The sequence below is a fragment of the Moschus berezovskii genome, chromosome 3 (assembly GCF_049115385.1).
Source record: "Moschus berezovskii isolate FMDL1 chromosome 3, NW_MosBer_1.0, whole genome shotgun sequence".
NCBI classification, from domain to species: domain Eukaryota; kingdom Metazoa; phylum Chordata; class Mammalia; order Artiodactyla; family Moschidae; genus Moschus; species Moschus berezovskii.
This window is the reverse complement of record NC_142462.1, coordinates 96272638-96289122: the sequence shown is the minus strand read 5'-3', so window position 1 is coordinate 96289122 and position 16485 is coordinate 96272638. Positions and strand designations below refer to the sequence as shown.

At 37.7% G+C, this 16485-nt stretch overlaps 1 protein-coding gene across 2 annotated transcripts in view; it reads right to left on the bottom strand.

Annotated features, from left to right (window-relative positions):
• PTPRZ1 (protein tyrosine phosphatase receptor type Z1) overlaps nucleotides 1-16485 on the bottom strand; it is a 200944-nt gene that overhangs the window by 20122 nt on the left and 164337 nt on the right. Inside the window, exons 14-20 of one of the 2 annotated variants that reach the window (XM_055421178.2) lie at nucleotides 16078-16169; nucleotides 13369-13454; nucleotides 6996-7016; nucleotides 6732-6828; nucleotides 3350-3432; nucleotides 1655-1789; nucleotides 115-249 (exon numbers count right to left, since the gene is read on the bottom strand). In XM_055421178.2, coding sequence (XP_055277153.2) covers nucleotides 115-249; nucleotides 1655-1789; nucleotides 3350-3432; nucleotides 6732-6828; nucleotides 6996-7016; nucleotides 13369-13454; nucleotides 16078-16169 — 649 coding nt within the window. The remainder of the gene's footprint in view (nucleotides 1-114; nucleotides 250-1654; nucleotides 1790-3349; nucleotides 3433-6731; nucleotides 6829-6995; nucleotides 7017-13368; nucleotides 13455-16077; nucleotides 16170-16485) is intronic. The other variant, XM_055421179.2, reaches the window with a different exon arrangement.

The following is a 16485-nucleotide window of genomic DNA, read 5'->3' as shown; positions in this document are numbered from 1 at the left end:
TCAGTGCCTTTACCTACATGTATTTTTACCCTGTTTTGTTTATACCACTTGTTCCCTTTAAAAAGAACAGAGATGCATTATTCAATTGATGGTATCCATCATGTGTGGACTCACCTTTTTGATCTTTGTGTTTCTTAGAGTAAAATTCCTCACAGTATAATAAGCAAGCACTTGAATACTCTTTTGAGTGACCAGAAAGTTCCCATACTCTTCACTCCCATCTACAGGCCAGTACTGGTCACACTTTCTCTGAAAGAAAAAGTAAAAATGCTACTTTCATATTTCAAATGCTTAGTGTAAGTTATCCCTGAAATCAGTAAAGATCTGATACCATAATACCCCTATTCTTCTAAACAATTTCTTTCCTTTCTCAGTGACTGTGAATTAGTTGTAGAGAAGAGAAGGGAGAGAGCTACGGGGCTGAAAGACCTGAGATGATGGATCCAAACTCCTCCCTTTCTAGGATGAGAAAAGTGAGGCCAGATGTCCTGAGTCACTGTGAAGCCAGGACTAGAATCCAGTTCCTGTGAATTAAAATCTACTTCACTCTGTGTCGCTTTTCAATGAACCTCATTTGCTTTTTCTCATGGAATGAAAAATGCATTTAAATAACCCATAGCTTAATATATAGTGAAGATTTTGACCTCTTTTTCCCTTTATTTTTATTTATTTTAAATGTATTTATTCTTCACTGGAGGATAACTGTTTTAAAATATTTTGTTGGTTTCTGCCATGCATCAATGTGAATCAGCCATAGGCATACACATGTCCCCTCCCTTGTGAACCTCCCTCCCACCTCCCATCCCATCCCACCCTCCTAGGTAATCACAGAGGACTCAGCTGAGCTCCCTGCATCATACAGCAAATTCCCACTGGCTGTCAATTTTACATATGGTAATGTATATGTTTCAATGCTACCATTTCTCTTTAGCTGTTTTATTTACTAGAAAGAAATCCTGATAATAATCAGGATAATTATCAGGATCCTGATAATCCTTTCCTAACTTTGCTAACTTTTGCTGCTTCCTAACACTGACTCTTGGAAGGAAAGTTATGACCAACCTAGATAGAATATTAAAAAGCAGAGACATTACTTTGCCAACAAATGTCCGTCTAGTCAAGGCTATGGTTTTTCCAGTGGTCATGTATGGATGTGAGAGTTGGACTGTGAAGAAAGCTGATCGCCGAAGAATTGATGCTTTTGAACTGTGGTGCTAGAGAAGACTCTTGAGAGTCCCTTGGACTGCAAGGAGATCCAACCAGTCCATTCTAAAGGACATCAATCCTGGGTGTTCATTGGAAGGACTGATGCTAAAGCTGAAACTCCAATACTTTGGCCACCTCATGCGACGAGTTGACTCACTGGAAAAGAGTCTGATGCTAGGAGGGATTGGGGGTGGGAGGAGACGGGGATGACAGAGAATGAGATGGCTGGATGGCATCACCAACTCGAAGGACATGAGTTTGCGTGAACTCCGGGAGTTGGTTATGGATAGGGAGGCCTGGCGTGCTGTGATTCATGGGGTCGCAAAGAGTCGGACACGACTGAGCGACTGAACTGAACTGAACTCAACTGAACACTGACTCTATCACAAGCAACTTAAAGCACTTCCAATCACTATTTTGGGGAGGGCATAAGAGATAACCTACATACCCTTCCTTTCTCCACAAGGTTCGTTATCATGACAATAACTTCCACATTATGCTCCCATATCATTCTCCAGAAATCTTCGGCTGTGGATTTCAGTGGGCCTTGGGCAGCAATGTAAGCTTTTGGTCTGTTGTAGCCCTGAAGAGACAAATGACAAATGTTTCTCACTAACACATTTTTATGCCATTTTTAGCTGTTCAGTTTCTAAGATCAGCACAGTTTTGCTATCAAAGAAAACCATTAAAAAAACACTTCAAAGCCAGAAAAATGTACTAGAACAGCAAAGACAACAATTCTTCTTTAACTATGAGATATATATATATATATTTATTTATACATATATAATCTTTGCATTGACACAATCATTGTTCTCTGTACCTCCAGTCTTAGTGCATTTAATCCAAGTCTGTTTACTGTGCTTACTATCTGGTCCTTAATTGTGCAGCTTTGAAATGTGTTTGAGGCATTAGGGCTCAGTTGTCTGTAATCAGGAAACCTTTGGTGTTTTCTCCTTACGGTAGACCTGAGCAATGCTAATCATTCACAGTTATTTTTACTTATTACCTGCTGTTGGCCAAGTTTACAAACATTAAACCTAATCCATAATTTACATGCAAAATGGAAGAATCATTCTTGATTTGGGGATAAGCAAACTGAAGCTCAGACGAGTTCAGTGGCTTTCCAAGCTTTCAGTTAGCCAATGGCAGAGCTGCAATTCAGAGCCAGTTCCAACTCCAAAGTCCATATTCAGTCTGACGCACACACTCACAGACATGGAAGCCTGAAGTGACTGACTACAACAAACCCACTGGATACTTACATTTGGTGTTCACTGCTTTGAATTAGGGAGCTTCCCTGGTGGCTGAGATGGTAAAAGGATCTGCTTGCAACGCAGGAGACCCAGGTTCGATCCCTGGGTAGGGAAGATTCCCTGGACAAGGAAATGGCAACCCACTCCAGTACTCTTGCCTGGAAAATTCCACGGATGGAGGAGCCTCATAGGCTACATACAGTTCATGGGGTCACAGAGTATGAAGCGACTGAGCAACCTCACTTTCACTTTCTTTCTTTGAATTAACTGTTTCTTTCTTTGAATTAACCTGAAGGCAGCTAGACTGTAAGGTCAGTGTCAGGAAAATAACTGAGTTCCACTGGCATTCAACTGACCACAGGGAAACAGCAGGAAGTGAGTCAGTGGTCTACAGCCCCTGGAGATCACCAGTAAGTTTCACAAAGCTGGGTATCCTGATACATGCCCAAGGTTATAAAGGCTGGTTACTGGTTTAGTAATCATGTGTTTGCCTTTTAGCCAATTCTTCTTTGGGAACTTTGCAATAAAAATTTATTGATCATCTGCTATCTACATAATTTTGCACTAGGAAATATGGGATGGAAATGCTAAACAAGCATTGATCCTACACCTTTTATTTAAGAAGTTACAAACTTATCAGAATACATACACCCTACCTTGAATGTACATTCTCAGCCCAAATTCCCTCTCTCACCTAGGAAATAAACCAGAGCTTGAGTGCCATTCAATCTGAAAACCTTTAGCCCTGGAATCTCTTACTGCTGATTTGTATTTTTTATTATCTTTCACATAATATTTGTTAAGCACTATTATATGTACAATATTCTGGTATAATATATTCACAATCTAATATCATTCTCATAAAATTTTATTTTAAATATGCTTACATCAACATAATTGGCATTGATGTAATCAGTCAGTTTGCCATCCTTCTCAGCAAGTTGTGCGAGTTTAACCCTACTATGATCATCTGTAATAAAAAAAGAAAATATTTCAGTATATCATGAACTGTTTTTCAGCATAAAGGTCATTTACATTTACATGATCATTTATCAAATACAATTAAAACCAATGCAAACATCATTTACTTTAGTTGGCTTTTGGAAGATACAGAAGATACAGAGATGATAAAAATATAGATAAATATAGATGACAACAAAAACCATTTCTTTTGGGAAGGTTTCCAGTGTAGAAGGTAGGAATGGACATATACACAAAGAAGAATGTTTGGGTGTCAAAAGAGAAATGCAGAGTCCTAGGGGAACACTGATTTGGGATGAAAATAAAGCTTTTCATAGAGGTTGACTCCTAAAGTTGGCACTTTAGATGGGCTTCTAAAGGTAGATACTGGGGCTGTGAACACTGCAGAACCAGTGAAGGGGAGAGAACAAGCTAAGGAAGGATGGTAGCACACATGCTCTGAAAAGGAGGTTGACAGAGGAAAAGAAAGTAGAGAAGGAAGCAGGAGGGCTCCACGGAGTTTCTGTGAATAGTTACAGCAGGTAGCTATTTCAAGGGAAGACCTCAAAGATGGACTGCTGCAAAGGGAGGCAGGAGAAAGACTGGCCAAGAATGAAGGGCATGGATCCTGCACTGTCAGTGAAGAGGGCATGAAGACCATGGTAGTTTATACATAGTTCAGTTCAGTTGCTCAGTCGTGTCCGACTCTCTGCAACCCCATGAACTGCAGCACGCCAGGCCTCCCTGTCCATCACCAACTCCCAGAAATTACCCAAACTCATGTCCATTGAGTTGGTGATGCCATCCAACCATCTCATCCACTGTCGTCCCCTTCTCCTCCTGCCCTCAATCTTGCCCAGCATCAGGGTCTTTTCAAATGAGTCTGCTCTTTGCATCAGGTGACCAAAGTATTGGAGTTTGAGCTTCAACATCAGTCCTTCCAATGAACACCCAGGATTGATCTCCTTTAGGATGGAATGGTTGGATCTCCTTGCAGTCCTAGGGACTCTCAAGAGTCTTCTCCAACACCACAGTTCAAAAGCATCAATTCTTCAGCACTCAGCTTTCTTTATAGTCCAACTCTCACATCCATACATGACTACTGGAAAAACCATAGCCTTGACTAGATGGACCTTTGTTGGCAAAGAAATGTCTCTGCTTTTTAATATGTTGTCTAGGTTGGTCACAACTTTCCTCCCAAGGAGTAAGTGTCTTTTAATTTCATGGCTATAATCACAATCTGCAGTGATTCTGGAGCCCCCCAAAATAAAGTCTGCCACTGTTTCCCCATTATTTGCCGTGAAGTGATGGGACCAGATGCCATGATCTTAGTTTTCTGAATGTTGAATTTTAAGCCAACTTTTTCACTCCCCTCTTTCACTTTCACCAAGAAGCTCTTTAGTTCTTCTTCACTTTCTGCCGTAAGGGTGGTGTCATCTGCATATCTGAGGTTATTGATATTTCTCCTGGCAATCTTGATTCTAGCTTGTGATTCATCCAGCACAGCATTTCTCATAGTTATACACAGTGCACGGTCATAATTAAATGAGATGAAATGAGGAGTTTTGGAATAACTTCAGTTTTCCAGAGAAATTATATTTGGAGGAACTTCTTAATAAGAAAGCAAAGCATCACTAGAAGGACGCTTGATGGTTTCCCTGGGCAGAGTAGTTTTATCAAGGATGAAGAAATGAATACAGACCAGATGAGATATTCTGGAATAGTAATACCTTGGTGATATTGGCAGCTCATAAAGATGCAGGAAATGTACACAGAAATAGATGTGTGGCCATGGAAAGATGGCTTCAATGCCACGCTGACCTATTTTTATATTTTGGTGCTGAAGGGTCTTACTGGGTAAACTTTCTGTTTTTTTTCTTCATCTGTAAAATAGAAATGTTATTACCTATCTTGCCAGGCTCTTTCAGGGATGAAATGAAATAACAGATTTATTTAATTAACTTAAAATATTTTTAAAATTAATTTTTATTGGAGTATGATTTACTGGAGTTGATCTACAGTGTTTTGTTAGTTTCTGCTACGAAGCAAAGTGAGTCAGTTGAAATAACAGATTTACAGTGCCAGGCATATAGTAGGTGTTCAACAAATGTTACTCTCCATCCCCTTCTTAATTACTGGTAGGGATTTTCTATTTGGGCTTCCCTGGGGCTCAGTGGTAAAGAATCTGCCTGAAATGAAGAAGCCATGGGTTCTATCCCTGGGTTGAGAAGATCCCCTGGAGGAGGGCATGGCAACCCACTCCAGTATTCTTGCCTGGAAAATCCCATGGACAGAGGAGCCTGGTGGACGACAGTCCATAGGGTCGCAAAGCATCAGGCACAACTGAAGCGACTTAGCATGCACCCATGCGTTTTCTATTTAGCTTGTAGAGGGAATGGTCTAACAACCATTTCATTCCAAGAAGCAATTGAACACAACTGAGCTTTTACATGTAGTAAGACAGCTTCCACTGAAGAGATCAAACATGAAACAGAATCTTCTATCAAAATTGAAAGATTGGTGTAAATCTTGTAGGGAAAAAAACCAGGATCTATGCAAACTACTTAGCAGTGTGATCATAAAAGTTTCCATTCCAGAAACTAGAATGGAACCAGAATTTAAACAACCATGCTGTAATACCATGTTCACACAAATCTAGGAAGACTTACTGAATATATAAGAAAGGAAGTAAGATGAAGTTTTGGGGAAGAATGAAGATGGATTTCAAGAGATGAGGGGGCTATAAAGGAAAATAAAAGGGAACAGATGTAAACAAGACATGCTGTAAGAAGATGGAAGAAACATGATAATTTCTTAGTAAAATAAATAGGGGGAGAAAAAGACGATAAAAGGAGAGAAGAAATAAAAAGAAAGAATCCAACTAACCTTTTATCAGTCCCCCGGAAGATGGCAACAGAGGAACAGAAATGTTAGGGGAAAAAAAGAGTCTAAAGAAAATCCCTTTTGGTTACTAAATTCACATAAAGTAGGGGGATCTCAAGCGAAAATAGAACTATGGAACACAATTAATGACAGAAACCATAAGAACAAATTTACAGGCTATGAGGTCTGAAGAAAGGACTGGATTAAAACACGAGTTTATTTTGTTCAAAAGAAACAGATGTCATTAATTGCAAAATGTATTTAAGCTGGAGTAGTTAAACAATATGCATTATCTAACACAAGTCTCATCTCCTGATACAAAGATCCTGAAACAGCTTCACTGAGGTTCGCTGTCAGAGAACTTCAGCACACTGAATTAAAAGCACCACAACGATAAGGTCCGAGTTGAGTGAAGGCTATACTTACAGGCAACAATATTTATGTACCGGTTCTTGTGCTTATTGTCGGGGTGATTGGAGCTGTCTGCTGTGATACCTAAATCAACAGTACAGCTCTGCACCTCCTGTAAAGAAATTGCATGGGTAACATTTCAATACACATCCTTTCAAACAAAGTGCCTTAAAATACACTAAGGAAGACAACAAACAAAACAATCGATCAAAAAAATTTTTTACATGTTACATCAACTATTTCTTGGCTATAAGAAAATGCAGTGAAATAATGCCTTACCTGGTAAAACTCTTTCAGTGTCTAATGAGGGAATGAATGCCAAAAAAGTAAAGAAATCAAATTCCACAGCACACGACAAATGAGAAAAAAAAGTGTTCATATTAGGTTTACAATGGAAAACCATGATCATGCAATAAATACATTTGTCAAATACTAACACAACAGAATGTTTCAAACAGTTGCATGCAAATCAAAATTTCTAACAGTTTGGAACCTTAAAATCATGTAAAAGGAAAAAATAACACTTTTAAAAGGGGACAGTGGTATAATAATCCAATAAATTTTTAAAATGTTGATGAGAAAAACCACATATTTGATGACACATTTTGACATATGAGTCAGATTTGCTAATATTCAAATATAATTGTATTTGATCATGATAGAATTAATTGAAACTGAATTAGCGATACTTTTTTTGTTAATTTTGAGTAATTTTAAGACTAAACAGTGTCCTTAATTAGGTGGTTTGTAACAGATTTAGAGTTGTCAACACATTAGACATCTCCTAAAGTTTTTTATCAGATATATTATGTTTTTTGAAATAAAATTTAAATAGTATAACTTTCTACATACTTAATTAGTAGACTTCTTATTAATTAAAATAAAACCTCAATGAGTCGAGAAAAATTATTCCTGCCATTTTGCTTTTAAAAAGATTTAAAATCCTTCTCAGGAATGTCTTCTATCTAAATATATTAGTTTGGAATTTTCAATTATTTAGTACATATTAAGATAATAACATGAAAGTCTTATAATTTTTGAGAAAATATACAGTCTAAATATAAATCTGATTCATTGGCAAAATGGCTCAGCCCTTTACTAAATAAGCATTCCAAGCCCTCTTATGCAGCAAGTCATTCTGATTCTAGATTTAAAAACAATTTAATATATGACCCACTTAAAAGGTATGAATTATTAATTATTAAGCTAATTATTAAGTTAATAAAAAGCTTTCTTCAATCAGAGAGTTAAGAGCAATGGAATTAGGAATACACTTTTTGAGCAAAAGTGTGAGGTTATTTTATTAATTTAATCATTATGAACTGCTTAATACTATTTAAAATGATTTATGATTTTATAGTTATGAAAACTGTGTATCTGCTTTTGTATATACACTATCAGCAATGTTTACAATAAATTCTCTATTTTTCCTTATGGTTTTTAACATCTGGAAAGTTAGACCCATCCTTAACATATTCTCCTTTTTGCAACTAGGAGTTTGTTTGATCAATGCCTGATAGTTTCTGTAAGTTCATACTGCACTACCTAGTAACCTCTGTTATGATAGGAAAAAAATAATTTGATGTTTTAAAAATATAATTCTTCATATTATTCCATTTTATTTAGTAGTCACCTCACAGTACTTTCTTACTCAATATAGCTATGACTTAGATTTCTTTTAAGATTAAATTAGCTGGCTTCTACTGTTTCTAATTTAGTGAAAACATATATTTCATTTATCTTTCCTTTGGTGTTTTAAAGCTTTCTAATCTCTGGCATTTTCCTTCCATAACTATGCTCTTGGGGATCTGATTCATGGGAAGAAGTTGAGGGGATGAATTAGGAACTGTGATATAGCCTCTGATCAGGGTCAGAGCTCGAAGGGCTTCAAAGAGGGAGGTCGACTGAGTACTTGGAGAGGCTGCGGTTGGGCTGGGGATCCCCTGGTTTCCATAATGGAAAGAACAGGAGTGTTAGATTTCAATCCCAGCCCTGCTATTTGCTTGAATGCTCATTTGTGACTCCTTGCGACTCCATGGACTGCAGCCTGCTTGTCTCCTTTGTCCATGGGATTTTCCAGGCAAGAATACTGGCATGGATTGCCATTTCTTTCTCTAGGGTGTCTTCCTGACCCACGGATAGAATCTGTATTTCCTGCATCTCCTTTTTTTTTTTTTTTTGCCTTTTAAACTGTTTATGGTGTTCTCAAGGCAAAAAGATAGGACACTGAAAGATGAACTTCCCAGGTCAGTAGGTGCCCAATATGCTACTGGAGATCAGTGGAGAAATAACTCCAGAAAGAATGAATGGATGGAGCGAAAGCAAAAACAACACCCAGTTGTGGGTTTGACTGGTGATGGAAGCGAGGTCTGATGCTGTAAAGAGTAATACTGCACAGGAACCTGGAATGTTAGGTCCATGAATCAAGGCAAATTGGAAGTGGTCAAACAGGAGATAGCAAGAGTGAACGTCAACATTCTAGGAATCAGTGAACTAAAATGGACTGGAATGTGCGAATTTAACTCAGGTGACCATTTTATCTACCACACAACAATCCCTTAGAAGAAATGGAGTAGCCATCATAGTTAACAAGAGTCTGAAGTGCAGTACTTGGATGCAGTCTCAAAAATGACAGAATGATCTCTGTTTGTTTCCAAGGCAAACCATTCAATATCACTGTAATCCAAGTCTATGCCCCGACCAGTAATGCTGAAGAAGCTGAACGGTTCTATGAAGACCTACAAGAACTTGTAGAACTAAGGCCCCCAAAAGACACCCTTTTCATGATTGAGGACTGGAATGCAAAAAGTAGGAAGTCAAGAAACACCTGGAGTAAGTAACAGGCAAATTTGGCCTTGGAGTACAGAATAAAGCAGGGCAAAGGCTAATAGAGTTTTGCCAAGAGAACACACTGATCATAGCAAATACCCTCTTCCAACAACACAAGAGAAGACTCTACACATGGACATCACCAGATGGTCAACACCAAAATCAGATTGATTATATTCTCTGCAGCCAAAGATGGAGAAGCTGTATACAGTCAGCAAAAACGAGACCGGGAACTGACTGTGGCTCAGATCATGAACTCCTTATTGCCAAATTCAGACTTAAATTGAAGAAAGTAGGGAAAACCACTAGACCATTTAGGTATGACCTAAATCAAATACCTTATGATTATACAGTGGAAGCGAGAAATAGATTTAAGGGACTAGATCTGATAGACAGAGTGCCGGATGAACGATGGACGGAGGTTCATGACATTGAACAGGAGACAGGGACCAAGACCATCCCCATGGAAAAGAAATGCAAAAAAGGAAAATGGCAGTCTGAGGAGGCCTTACAAATAGCTGTGAAAAGAAGGGAAGGGAAAGCAAAGGAGAAAAGGAAAGTTATAAGCATCTGAATGAGGAATTCCAAAGAACAGCAAGGAGAGATAAGAAAGCCTTCCTCAGTGATCATGATATGAAAAGAAATAGAGGAAAACAACAGAATGGGAAAGACTAGAGATATCTTCAAGAAAATTAGAGATATCAAGGGAACATTTCATGCAAAGATGGTCTCAATAAAGGACAGAAGCAGAAGATATTAAGAAGAGGTGGCAAGAATACACAGAAGAACTGTACAAAAAACAATCTTCATGACCCAGGTAATCACGATGGTGTGATCACTCACCTAGAGTCAGACATCCTGGAATGCGAAGTCAAGTGGACTTAGGAAGCATCACTATGAACAAAGCTAGTGGAGGTGATGGAATTTCAGTTGAGCTATTTCAAATCTTAAAAGATGATGCTGTGAAAGTGCTGCACTCAATATGCCAGCAAATTTGGAAAACTCAGCAGTGGCCACAGGACTGGAAAAGGTCAGTTTTCATTCCAATCCCAAAGAAAGGCAATGCCAAAGAATGCTCAAACTACCGCACAATTGCACTCATCTCACACGCTAGTACCAAGAAGGCAATGGCAACCCACTCCAGTACTTTTGCCTGGAGAATCCCATGGACGGAGGAGCCTGGTAGGCTGCAGTCCATGGGGTCGCAAAGTGTTGGACACGACTGAGCGACTTCACTTTCACTTTCATGCATTGGAGAAGGAAATGGCAACCTACGCCAGTGTTCTTGCCTGGAGAATCCCAGGGACGGCGGAGCCTGGTAGGCTGCCATCTATGGGGTTGCACAGAGTCGGAGACGACTGATGCAACTTAGCAGCAGCAGCAGCACATGCTAGTAAAGAAATGCTCAAAATTCTCCAAGCCAGGCTTCAGCAGTATGTGAACCATGAACTTCCAGATGTTCAAGCTGGTTTTAGAAAAGGCAGAGGAACCAGAGATCAAATTGCAAACATCTGCTGGATCATCAAAAAAACAAGAGAGTTCCAGAAAAACATCTATTTATGCTTTACTGACTATGCCAAAGCCTTTGACTGTGTGGATCACAATAAACTGTGGAAAATTCTGAGAGATGGGAATACCAGACCACCTGACCTGCCTCTTGAGAAATCTGTATGCAGGTCAGGAAGCAACAGTTAGAACTGGACATGGAACAACAGACTGGATCCAAATAGGAAAAGGAGTATGTCAAGGCTGTATATTGTCACCCTGCTTATTTAACTTATATGCAGAGTACATCATGAGAAACGCTGGGCTGGAAGAAGCACAAGCTGGAATCAAGATTGCTGGGAGAAATATCAATAACCTCAGATATGCAGATGACACCACCCTTATGGCAGAAAGTGAAGAAGAACTAAAGAGCCCCTTGATGAAAGTGAAAGAGGAGAGTGAAAAAGTTGGTTTAGAGCTCTTTATTTAGAAGACTAAGATCATGGCATCTAGTCCCATCACTTCATGGCAAATAGATGGGGAAACACTGGAAATAGTGGCTGACTTTATTTTTTTGGGCTCCAAAATCACTGCAGATAGTGACTGCAGCCATGAAATTAATAGACGCTTACTCTTTGGGAGGAATGTTATGACCAACCTAGACAGCATATTAAAAAGCAAAGACTTTACTTTGCCAACAAAGGTCCATCTAGTCAAGGCTATGGTTTTTCCAGTGGTCATGTATGGATATGAGAGTTGGACTATAAAGAAAGCTGAGTGCCAAAGAATTGATGCTTTTGAACTGTGGTGTTGGAGAAGGCTCTTGAGAGTCCCTTGGACTGCAAGGAGATCCAGCCAGTCCATCCTAAAGGAGATGAGTCCTGGGTGTTCATTGGAAGGACTTACGTTGAAGCTGAGACTCCAATTCTTTGGCCACCTGATATGAAGAGGTAACTCATTGGTAAAGACCCTGATGCTGGGAAAGATTTCAGGGCAGGAGGAGAAGAGGACGACAGAGGATGAGATGGTTGGATGACATCACTGACTCAATGGACATGAGTTTGAGTAAACTGCAGAAGTTTGTGATGGACAGGGAGGCATGCTGCGGTTCATGGAGTCGCAAAGAGTTGGACAGGACCGTGCGACTGAATTGAACTTCCTGTATCTCCTGCTTGGCAGGCAGATTCTTTACTACTGAGCCACCTGGGAAGCCCCACCCTGCTATGTATTAGGATAAGATACTTGAGATAGGGAAATTCTACTGTACTATCCAGGTGAGCTCCAAATGCCTTCAATCCTAAATCCTCGTAAGAGTGAGGTAGATGAAGATTACACATTCATAGATGCTAAGTCCATTCAGTTGTGTCCATCTCTTTGCAACCCTATGGATTGTAGCCCTCCAGGCTCCTCTATCCATGGGATTCTTCTGGAAAGGATACTGGAGTGGGTTGCCATTTCCTTCTCCAGAGGATCTTCCCAACGTCTATTATACTGGTTCTTTACTACTAACACCACCTGGGAAGCCCATGCTATTTATTAGTTGTTAATTAACTCTTTGAAATTGCTTTCATTAATATGAATAGAAATAAAAACAAATAACTTCCAGAATTGGGTGAAGGTTGATTGTAGATGCATCCAGTACAATGACTGACATATAGGGAGTGCTCAACGAAGGTAACTTTATGCTTATGGTTATTACTGTTAACTGTTGGCTGAGGGCACCCTATTTTGAAAAATCTTCTTAACTGATAGTTCAGTGGGCCATGATAAAATTGCAATAAATTTCCCTGTGCCTACCATCCAAGAGTGTTTTACAGAATACTACTAGAAAAATTTTCAGTGATTGTGAAGTTCCAATGCTTTTTAGAAATGCGTATTTTCTTGAGAAGATGGGACTTTACCTTGTATAATATTTATTATGCCTTGTATAATAAGCGTTTTTCCATTTACACTGTTGTAATCCTTACAAGTAGGGGTTTGTATGTACTTTGGCTGAAAATTATGAAATTTACTAGTTTATTACAATCTATATAGTTTAGAAAATTAAAAGGAATCAGTGTTACCAATTCAGATTAAAAAAAGAATATTATAATTCTGATTTTGATGGGATTTAACTATAGTTTTGTTTTTTCCACTAGTATAACTGAATTTGAAAATGGAAAACCAATTTGCTAAATTATATGATAGCTATTCACACATATCCTAAACACATAACTGATTATGGAAATAATAATTTCACTAGAATGGAAATGGTTTCAATTCAAGAAATAGCCTATTGGTGAATTTCAAAAAATTACTATTTTCCATACTGTTTAAAAGAGACATATTAAAATCATACCTCAAATTCTTCAGTAAACCCACTACTTGCATGTAAGTCTGCAACATGCTTTGGAAAGTGCTTTATTGGAATTGCTCCAACATCATCTAAATGAATAAAAAAAATTAAGTTGGAAAGGATAACTCAAATAAATGTGCCTCTCATTTGTGGGGATTTATAAAGAGCTTTCTTCTAAAACAACTTCAAAATTCAATTATTCCTATAATCTCAACTGAATCTATGTTCAGAGAAACAATAAACAACAATTACCAATTTTCTCTACATTTACTATTAATCATAACCTGCATTTTAGAGTTCTGATTTGATCAGGAATCTTTTCCTTTCACACACTAAATAGAAAATAATTAATTTTCAGTGTTAAGTTATAAATAATACCCCATGGACTGCATTGCTTTATGGATAATTTTCTTTAACATGAGTGGGAGTTGCCTGTCAATAATGGGGAAAAAATGCAGTAATAATACATTTTCAATTTCACTATGGATTTAACATAATATATAGTGCATTTTCAGTTTTATACAATTGTACAGTTTAGAGTCTCTCCACTAAATTGTCAGATGTTTACATTTGAAAACATTTTTTCTTTTTCTCTATAAATAATAGAAAACATTTATATGCAGACTATTTATTAAGTATACTGTCAAAAACCTTTGGGACTTTTAATCTGTAAAATTTCAAGAATTCTAACTTGAAAAAATGCTATGTAAACAAAGTCACTGGATCTGTTAATTAATTGTGACAGGGCCAATTTTTTTACCTGGTTCTGATTTTTCTCTTTTTTCCCCCCTGGAAAGGCTTTCTTAGCTTAAACATATTACTAGTTCACAGTGTGCAACTTCACAAGTGATATCCCTGACAAGGAAACATCAAACACATTTCACTAGAAACAGTTATTTACATCAACAGATGTTCAGCATCTAGGCCATTTAATATTTTTAAGCTTCAGTTACCAAGAATTTGTTGATTTAAAAAAAAATTAGAATCCATCTGTTCTCTTTCAGATAAGTGTACCTGAATACTAAAATTGAATTAGCGAGTTAAGCTTAAGAAACACTAGACAAAGGTGTAATTCCACCTTCACACTTACAGAAGCATCTTGCCTGGAAGTAGCTTTTATAATTAGATAAGAAAACAGAAATAACTTGTCACATCTAAATCATTAGTCCTAAGCTCCGTCAAACCCATGGATATTCCTCAGCAGAGCTAACCTCTTTCCATGAGCAAACTGATTAGTTCTCATTTGCTATCTGTCTTCCAGTAATTTTTTTTACGAATTGGTCTGCAGGAAGGTGAGACTAGCTTATCTTTTTATTTTCTGATTTCACACGAATGTATGCATATGTTGGGGGTGCTCAAGGGAGCTGAGCAGATGAAAGGAGGAATGCCCTTGATCACCATTCTTCTGAGAAACAGGACCAGGGTTTCTGGATTCCCTGGACAACCCAATTTTGGATTATTTTTGTTAATAATAAACTGTGTTGGGTTTTAGATAATGTTAATTTGCTTACCCATGCTGCCAGGAGAGGTATATTTGACAGTGAAGGGAACTACACCCAACAGAAAACAGAGCAATCGGTCTCAAAAATTCTAAGTATGTTCATAAGAAATGGTGCTGTACTATAAGAAATGACAGAATTTTAATATAAACTGGAAAAGCCAATAAAACAGTGGTGGTTAAAGACACAAAGTTGATAAAAGAGGTGAAAGAGGAAGACAGGTCTAACTCTTGTCTGTTGAAAATTACAATGAAAATGCTTCTGTTTTTTTAAAACGCATGAGACTTCAGAAGATAACATCCTGTAGAACGTGCACCTCAAGCAGTAACATATGGCATCTCAGATAATTTAAAAAGAGACTTCTGTACAAAGACATGGAGAGGAATGTTTCCTTTTGCTTTCCCTGGTCTCCTTGTCCTTGTATCATCCTCTGTCCTCCTGTTCTTCCTTAATTCACACATTTCTAGACAACTTTTTGTTGTTACCACTTTTCATCCTGAAATGTTATAAAATGTTAATTCAACAAGTGTCTGCGACCTTAGTGACAATGTGATTTCCAGAGTCAGTGAGAGTCTTAAAGTGGCTCCTGTTAATTCTTGAATATTGTTAACTAGGTAAGTTCTGATTAAGCAGTTGATGCTTTCCCAGGTATTCAACGGTCTGACATTTTTACTTAAAATATTTCAGGCAATCACACTTTCTTTGTGCTCATGTTTCTCTTCTACCCTCACCATTATATAGTTTCTTTATTTTCCCCTAATGTAGTTAAGAAAGCTTTTCTCACATTCATTCAGAAAATCAGAAAGAAATTAAAGTTTATTCTTATTTTTGTGGTTTTTGTCCTGTCCATCCTTACTGCATTGATTTAGTCTGATTTTTGGTGTTTAGATATCCACTAAAGTAACTGAAATTACTGAAAGTCAGCATTATTCCTTACTACTATATTATTGCTATAAATATTTATGTTTTTAACATACAACATCTGAATGACTATAAATTATTTTGTCACATCACCTGTATGGTTAAAATGTTCAAAATTAACAAGAACAAGTTAAAAACCTGAATGCCTGATATATAATATTTTAGGCAACACAGACATTTACTAATCTACATTATAGCATTTGCAAAGTACTTCAATAAGGACAAACCTTCCAACATCATGCTTTTCATTTAACATCTACCAGCTACTCAGGGTCACACTTTAAGCTATTACCTGAAATTGGAAAGATAGGTGTTGGAGGTGTGGATATTACTCGAGGGGACGTACTGTCCTCTAAATAAAAATGTGCAGTCTGGAAACATTTCCTGGAAATAAAAGAAGGCAATTTATACTACTAGCTGGAATGGGCAAGAAGACAACTTTTGAGATGCTTAAAAATTATGACAGAAATCTTCAGAATTAAAAAACATAAGTGGAAATCTATCACCTACTTTTACAAAACACAGGTATTAAAGAATTTTACAGCCTCCAAATTTATCTGTTTTACCTGTACCAGATGCAGAAGAGCAAGCAGGTATCAGACATGCTATAAGCAAAGGTAACACTTGAACTTGCAGTTGGTGCCAAGGAGTAGGATACCTCAATACCCTAGCTACTCTTCTACTGTTGCTGTATACCAGG